The following is an 8,242-nucleotide window of genomic DNA, read 5'->3' as shown; positions in this document are numbered from 1 at the left end:
TGAATGCTTTTTATATTTCATTTATAAATGTTTATTATTTGATTCCCATATTTTATTTTTGTTAATTTTCTTCTTATATAGTATAATCAACTAAAAATAATAATAATAAAATTACAATTATATAGTTTATAAATTTTACTTTTATTAATTAAACTTATTATATTTTTATTATTATTCAAATTTAATTTTATTTATGTTAATAATAATTAATGGTTTTTAACTTTATCATACATTTACTTTATAAAAGCATTATTTAATTTTATTAAATAATTCTTTTTTTATAATTAAATTTTATTTTAATTTTATTAGAAGAATTAAATCTTTTTCAACTTTTAAAGCATGATTTATAATAACTATATAAAAAAAATATAAAATTTTATATCTATTTTAAATAAAAAAAAAAAAATTAAAATTAAAAAAATTAAAATTATTTAAATTAAAAAAAATAAAAAAAAGAAAATAAAAAAAATGATAAAATAAAATAAATAATATAAAAAGATATAAATAAAAATATAATAAAAATACTATAAGGAATAAAAATGTATTATTAATTTTTAATAAAAATAAATATTATAAAAAAATTATATATATATATTTATATATTTATATTTATATAAATATATAATAATATATAATATATAATATATAATTATAATATTTATTTAATATTTTTGCATATTTTTTTTTTTTTGCATAATTTAATTTACAATTTTTTATTTAGGCTGTTTTTTTATCATATTTAACAGTATTATGCTATTATTAGTTTTTTTTTTTTTATGCACTACTTTTTTTTTATCGCAATTATCCATTCTTTTTTTATAATTTTTTTTTTTTTTTTTATTTTAAATTATAAATTAGATTTTAATTTTTTACTTTTTATTATGTTTTTTATTAAAAATATTAAATTTCTATTTTTAATTTATTAAACTTTTATAATTATAAAGGTTATCAAATTAATAAAAGTCTATTAAATTTATGATTAAAATTTCATTAATTGTTATCATAACAATATAGCATTTAATACATAAAATAATAAATATAGCATAATTTTATATAAATTTTAGCTAATAAACAAAATATTATTTAAATATATAAAATTCATTATTATATACAAATAAAAAGTATTAATAATGAGTTAAAGTTATAAAAGGATAACAAATTTAATGAATTTTAATGATTTCTTTTTAAATATAAATTTTATATTTAATAATAAAATATATTATAAACAATTTATATAGTTTTATAATTTGTATATAAATCAAAATTAAATATATTATTTATTTAATTTAAAAAAAAATTTCTTTTAAAATAATATTTGTTTTGATAAATATATTTTTTACTGTCAAAATAATTAAATATAATGAAAGCAAGAAAAGAAGAGTGTGTAAAAGTAGCCATAAGATGTCGTCCAATTTCACAGAAAGAGCAATAAGACAATCGTTAAGAAATAGTAAAGATGTATCCTGAAAGAGGTGAAATATAAGTTAATAACCCAAAAGGTGAAGCAAATGAACAAGAAAAACTTTTACTTTTGATATTGTAATTCATCCAAAGTGTGCATAAGATTTGGTATTTAATTAAACAGCACTTCCGATAGTTGAATCAGTTTTAGAGGGTTATAATGGTACTATATTCGCTTATGGTTAAACAGGAACAGGTAAAATATTTATATCAATAAAATAAATAAATTAAAAAATAGGAAAAACACATACAATGGAAGGAAGAGCTGATCCACCAGATTAAAGAGGTATTATACCTCGTGCTTTTGAGCATGTATATAGGGTAATAGAAGGTTCTCCATCGAAACAATTTTTAGTTCGAGTGTCTTTTCTTGAATTATACAACGAAGAAATTCGAGATTTATTATCAAAAAATGCCAAAAATAAACTCTAGCTTCATGAAAACTAAGACTCTGGAGTTTATGTAAAAGATCTTTCTTCATTCATAATTTAAAATCCTTAAGAAATGAAAGATAAATTAGAACTAGGTAGATAAAATAGGGCTGTTGGAGCTACAAATATGAATGAAGGATCTTCTAGATCGCATTCTTTATTCATGATTACTGTTGAAATGTGTGAAACTGTGGATGGTTAATAACATATTAGGGTTGGTAAGTTAAATCTTGTAGATCTTGCAGGTTCTGAAAGGCAATCTAAAACATAGGCTACTGGTGATAGGTTTAAGGAAGCTATTAATATTAATTAATCCCTTTCTACTTTAGGTAATGTTATATCAGCATTGGTTGATAATAAACCTTATATTCCTTATAGAGATTCTAAATTAACTAGACTTCTTTAAGATTCATTAGGAGGAAATACTAAAACAGTTATGATTGCAAATATTGGACCTGTAGACTATAATTATGATGAAACTATTAGTACTCTAAGGTATGCTAATAGAGCAAAAAGTATAAAAAATAAACCCAAAATCAATGAAGATCCTAAGGATGCGATGATAAGAGAATATTAAGAAGAAATTACTAGATTAAAAGAAGAGTTAAGCAAAAAAGTTGGAGGAAATGTTAAGATTGGAGCTGATGGAAAATTACAAAAAATTATTGAAGTATTTTTATTTTACTTTATTGTTTTTATATATTTAATTTAGGTTGAAAAAGTAGTAAAAATACATGATGAAGAGAAAATAAAAGAAATAGAAGAATAATTATAAAAAGAATGTGAGTAATTAAAAATGAAAGTTGGTTAAGAAAGAGATAAAATGGAAAGAGAAATTCAAATGTAACGTGAATAAAAGGAAAGATTATTAAAGTAAATACGTGAAAAAGAAGATTAAGAAAAAAAATTAAAGAAGATTAAGAATAACTTGTAACTTAAATTAAAGAAATGGAATAAAAATTATTATAAGGAGATAAATATAAAGAATAATAAAGAATTAAAGAAAAACAACTAATTTAAGCTTAATTAGAATTGGAAGAAAGATAATAAACGGAAAGGCGTTTAAAAGAAGAATTAGAAAAAAAAGAGCAATTTAAATAGATTATTAAGATAAATATTAAACATAATAAGAAGAAATAGAAGTAAAGACAAAAAAGTTGAATAGTTTAGTTGAAAAATTAAAAACTTAGAGAATAAAAAATGAAATCCACGAAGAAAGGAACCGTGAAAAAGAAATTCTTCTAGAAGAAAATAGAAATTATATTAAGGAATTAAAATTAATAGATGTTATTACATAATATTTTATTCCTATAAATGAAGTAAAAAACTAGAAAATAAATTATAGTTTTCTGAAGAATTAGATGATTGGATTATTAAAGATTCAACCCATAAAGATATGATTTAAAAAAAGCCTCAATCAGCATTTGGATTTAAAAGACCTCTTTGTGAAGCATCAAGAATGGCTATAAATCTTGGAGATAGTAATCCTAGATATAGAACAGATAATATTTTAACACTTGATTTAGAAATATCTGAAAGAATTAGTGAAGATTATCAAAAGACAAATTACTCCTAAAGTTTAAGAAACTATAAATGTTGCGCTTAATGAGGATGAAGAAGAACTAGCAATGATGGCAAATGAAAAAATGCCTATTGTCTATATTAAAATCCTGAATTAATCAATAAGGAAAGTGCACTTTAGTAGCCTAGAGTTAGAATTAAAAGTGCAAAGAAAAATTCTAGAAGACCACAAAGTGGAGTTAAACGATATTGAAATTTTATTATTTTATTTTATATTTTTTATTTTAATTTTATAAATATTAATTTTTTTAAAATATATATTATTATTATTTTCTTCGAATTATTTAGTATGACTTATTATATCTTACTTTTTAAAAAGTTCTACTTCTCCTTTAATAACACCTCTTTAAGAATTTCCTCTTTTAAAAATTTGTAAAGGCGTTCTAAACTTTATTCAGATTATTTCTATTTATTTAAACCTTCACTATTAATATATTCTATATATTTTTGCTATTTGTTTTACAAATCTAACTTAATACTTGGTCATTTAAGAATTAATTTCAGCAAAAATTTTTAAAAAAATTCATTTTACTTTTTTAAATTCATTAAAATTTTTTCTATTCTATTAAGTGAATGAATATTCATTGATAAAATATGCCATAAATGATAGGAAGATCTAAATAGTTTATTTAAAAAAATATAAATTTATAATCAGACAAAATGAATGAATAACAACTAAATTAAATTTATAAACATTAAGAATAAAAATATTCTTAAAATATAAAAATTAAATAAACTTTTCGTTTCTTATAATTAAATAAATTTAATTATTTTATTTATTATAAAGCTTATATTATATTTTTTAAATTAAATTATAATAAATACTTAAAAAATACTTTATTTTTAAAAAATAAAGATTTTACATAATAAATTTAAAAATTATAGACATGCAAAATTAAAAGATATATGAATGAAAAAAAAAGTTATTATGTTTATCCCTAATAAGTTTTTATAAATAATATTAAGAATAATTTAAAAGAAGTTTTTATAATTCAAAAAGAGTTTAATTTAAACGTATATTTTATTTTTTCTGCATTAGTTTATTTTATTATATCTCCAAATCCTATATTAGTCATTTCTACTGTACAAAAATAATAAATTATTATATATAAGGATAAATTATGATTATCTTTTAAATAAAACCCAAATTTCAATACTTAATCTTTCAATTAATTTATTAAAATTTTTACAAAAATATTATATGTTTATATATTTTTTTTGGACAATAATAAAAGATTAATTTAAACCAAGTTTTTTTATTATATAATTGCTCGTTTTAATCTTTTTTAAGTATTTAATTAGATTTTATTTTAAAAATTTTATATATTTTATAAATATTATCACTTTCTAAGCTAGAAGATAAATTTCCTTTATTTAACTTTCCATTGTTATATATATTTATATTTTAATTAACTAGTGAAAGAATATGAGAGTTTATTATTTCTTCTGAACATTTTTAAGAAAAGCTATGCCTTTTGTATATTTATCTAACTATAATGCTTGTTCAAACTTCCTTTTAATATATCATTGTTTTCCATGACATGACTTTAAACTATTAATATTGATTAAAATAAGCTGTGATTTAATATTTTGACGAAAATAATAATTAATATTTAATTAAATTAATTTAACAGCATTATTTTATAAAAAATAAATAACTAAGAAAATTAAAAATAGATGTAAAATTTAAAAGACTTACGAAAGTTAGATACATTTTTTGTTTTTAATTAGATGGTTTTTTTTTTTCCTAGATTAATAAATATATACATCTACTAAAACTAAAATTATTTTATTTTTTAATCGTTATGCTTTTATTTTTATTTGATAATACTATTTTAAAATATCTTGTAGTTATATTTGAATAAAAAATATTACTTATTAAAATTAAATTAAGAAATTATATTCATAAATATAAAAATTAGTTTTAATACAAAAATAACTAAATATGAAATAAATTTATAATATTTAAAGAATAATTTAAATATAATATAAATCTCTTTAGAGTTTTGCTGAAAAAGCTCCTTCTTAACCTGCTACTTAAACTTCTACTTAACAACCTTAAGAAACAAAATATTAAATAGTTGATAAGTAACCAAATCATTCATTAATATTAGATCTTATGAATAAAAAATATCGTAAAATGTCATTAGATTAAGCAGTATTAAGAAAAGAAAAGGTTATTATACTCTCTGAATTTAGAAAATAAAGCGATACTTTAATTAAACTAAAGAAAGAAAAAAAATGTCCAGGTAATATAAATTATTCTAAATTATAAAAATAAAAAATAAAAAATAAAAGTATATATAAAAGGATATGAAGATATATCAGATGTAGATTTAACAGCAGAAAGTAGTTAAATATATTCATTAAGAAGGCGTTTACATCATATAAATTAACCATATTATTTTAAAGCGGATGATTAAGAAATAAGATGTACCTATGATCACATATTTTAACATCCAAGTAAAAGATATATAATATATATATTGTAATATTTAAATAAAAAAATATATTTTGATTTAATTAAAATTTTAAATATTTATGTAATTTTTTATTAACTAATTATAATTATTTTAAACTTTATAGGAGAAAAGTGGCTTGTTTATGCTAAATTTAGAAGATATGTTGTTGGAAGAGCTAACAGCTTATATTTACCTTTTTACATATAACATACGTTTTAAAATAATGACCTAAATAGAGGTAATGATATGTAATTAAAGATGCAAGGCATTTGGGTTCATTGTTATAATGATATATACCCTCATAAGATTATAATTGATCCTGAAAATATATCTAAGATAAGACCTTTAAGAATTGGAGATATTCAATAATTACTTCCAGATGGTATTGAGCTTGATAAAAGTAAATATTTATCTATTCATTAAAGGGTAGTTGTAATGAGTGGAGACGTAGAATAAAGAAGAGAAATGAATATGCAAAGTTTTATGGCATAAGACGAAACGTAAGAAGAAACTTAAGAATTTGTTGACGATTAAAATGTTAAGCTTACATCAGACACACCAAAAGTTAAAAAAGAAAGAAAAACCGTTAAAGTTAAATCTCTTAAAAAATAAGTAGAAGCTATATCAGCATAAGTAAAAGAAAAATTACAAACAGACTTTGGCGCTATAAAAGATGAAAAGAAAAAATGATTTTATTTAAAAATTAAATTAAAAAATAATAATAAAACGATTATTTGATTATCTAAAATTTATAAAATTATTTTAATTTTTTTTTTTTTAATTATAAATAAAAAATTATAAAAATCTTGTTTATTTAATTTATATCTTATGGGAAGTGCATGTACAAATATTAGCAAAAAAGATACGATTGAGCCAATGTAAATTATATCCAACTAAAGACTCAATTCTTAAAGTGATATAATTTCAGAAAACAGCTCATAAAAAATATTAAATATGGTTAATGAATAATTATAATTAGGGCATTATATGTTTAAATCTAATTAAAAGTTTAATTACGAATAAATTTAGTGGAAAAATATCATTTAATAATATATAAAAAAATCTTATCCAGATTTAAATAACTTTTTATATTAAACTAAAAAATCAAAGGCAATTTATTATTTTAAACATAAATAACCAACTTAATTTTATTAATTATCTTCAGCAAACGTGCCTCCAAAATTAAGATGGGAAATATGGAAAGTATCTCTTTTTTAAGTTTAAAATGTAATTAATGATGAATAAAATTTTTATTAAAAAATATTATAAAATCCAAAAAATATATCAGAAAAAACCGAATAAGCAATAGATAAAGATTTAAGAAGAACATTTCCTTAACATCCTTATTTTTGTGAAGGTGAAGGGCTTGAAAAGCTAAAGTTAATGCTTTAAAATGCTGCTTTCTATATTCCAAGTATAGGATACACATAAGGAATAAATTTTATTATGGCTTTTTTATTAATTTTAAGTGGTGGAAAAGAAAAAGAAGCTTTTTGGGTTTTTATTTAGCTATTTAATTAAGAAAAATTTTTATTTATGGGTTTTTTTGAAGATCAGTTTCCACTAATTCACTTTTTTATGTATATTTTTTAGTAAAAATTAGAAACTGATATACCTTGTTTAGCAAAGCATCTATAAAATATTGGAATTGAAAATTACATGTGGATTTGGAAGTGGTTTATTACACTTTTTTTATATAGCTTTTAAATTAATGTAGTTGTTAAAATTTGGGATCATTTCATTTCTAATAATATGTTTCATATAATAAGCTTTGGATTAGCTATAATGGATGTATTTTAAGGAGAAATTATGGGGAAAACCATGGATTAAATTCTTATATTTATGCAAGATTTCAAAGATAATTAAAAAGTATTCAAAGCATTTGATTAGATTTTAGAAAAAGTAATAAAAAAATATAATATAACAGAGGATTATGTTAAAAAATGTGCAGAAAAGTTTTCCAAAATAAAAGAACAAAATAATAATACTTATGTTTAATATTTTATGAAATAAGGAAAAAATAAAATAGAATTTTTCAAAAAAAATATATAAATCAAATTATAATTAAGTAATTAAATCATATTAAATATTTTTTTTATTAAAAATTAATAGTTGAAGATAACTAATTAAATGAAAAAGATATTTAAAATAAATGAATTATAAATATAATACTTATCATTTAAAAAAAAAAATATAAAATATAATTATTAAATAAAAAAAAAATATAAAATTATTTTTAATTTTCTAATGAATAAAATATATTACAAAAAGTATAGTATTTTAATAAATTGAAACGAAATAAAAAGC

The 8,242-nt window shown here is 18.7% G+C and overlaps 3 protein-coding genes across 3 annotated transcripts, besides 9 other annotated features; 2 read left to right on the top strand and 1 right to left on the bottom strand. All coding sequences in view use genetic code 6, as the record gives it.

The window, feature by feature from the left end:
- Positions 1-399: 399 nt before the first annotated feature.
- Positions 400-430: a microsatellite.
- Positions 404-442: a microsatellite.
- Positions 433-522: a microsatellite.
- Positions 523-581: 59 nt separating this feature from the next.
- Positions 582-669: a microsatellite.
- Positions 583-648: a microsatellite.
- Positions 670-1,360: 691 nt separating the features above from the next.
- IMG5_167410 (kinesin motor domain protein) lies at positions 1,361-3,501 on the top strand (the record flags this gene model as incomplete). The annotated part of the gene is made up of 4 exons (XM_004030075.1): positions 1,361-1,472; positions 1,586-1,657; positions 1,700-2,562; positions 3,238-3,501. The coding sequence occupies 4 exons, from the start codon at positions 1,361-1,363 to the stop codon at positions 3,499-3,501; spliced, it is 1,311 nt and encodes a 436-aa protein (XP_004030123.1).
- Positions 3,502-3,667: 166 nt separating this feature from the next.
- Positions 3,668-3,705: a microsatellite.
- Positions 3,668-3,708: a microsatellite.
- A 1,071-nt stretch (positions 3,709-4,779) lies between these two features.
- Positions 4,780-4,814: a microsatellite.
- A 799-nt stretch (positions 4,815-5,613) lies between these two features.
- IMG5_167400 (hypothetical protein) lies at positions 5,614-6,625 on the top strand (the record flags this gene model as incomplete). Its single annotated transcript, XM_004030074.1, has 3 exons — positions 5,614-5,722; positions 5,784-5,936; positions 6,060-6,625. 3 exons carry the CDS (start codon positions 5,614-5,616, stop codon positions 6,623-6,625), a joined length of 828 nt encoding a protein of 275 aa, XP_004030122.1.
- A 222-nt stretch (positions 6,626-6,847) lies between these two features.
- On the bottom strand, positions 6,848-7,427 carry IMG5_167390 (hypothetical protein). Its single transcript, XM_004030073.1, has one exon. It carries the CDS (start codon positions 7,362-7,364, stop codon positions 6,975-6,977), a length of 390 nt encoding a protein of 129 aa, XP_004030121.1. The 5' UTR covers positions 7,365-7,427; the 3' UTR covers positions 6,848-6,974.
- A 690-nt stretch (positions 7,428-8,117) lies between these two features.
- Positions 8,118-8,175: a microsatellite.
- Positions 8,176-8,242: the final 67 nt, after the last annotated feature.

The sequence above is a fragment of the Ichthyophthirius multifiliis genome (assembly GCF_000220395.1).
Source record: "Ichthyophthirius multifiliis unplaced genomic scaffold scaff_1120509251244, whole genome shotgun sequence".
Classification (NCBI taxonomy): Eukaryota; Ciliophora; class Oligohymenophorea; order Hymenostomatida; genus Ichthyophthirius; species Ichthyophthirius multifiliis.
Note: the sequence above shows the minus strand (reverse complement) of the source record. Positions and strands in the feature narration are given on the sequence as shown.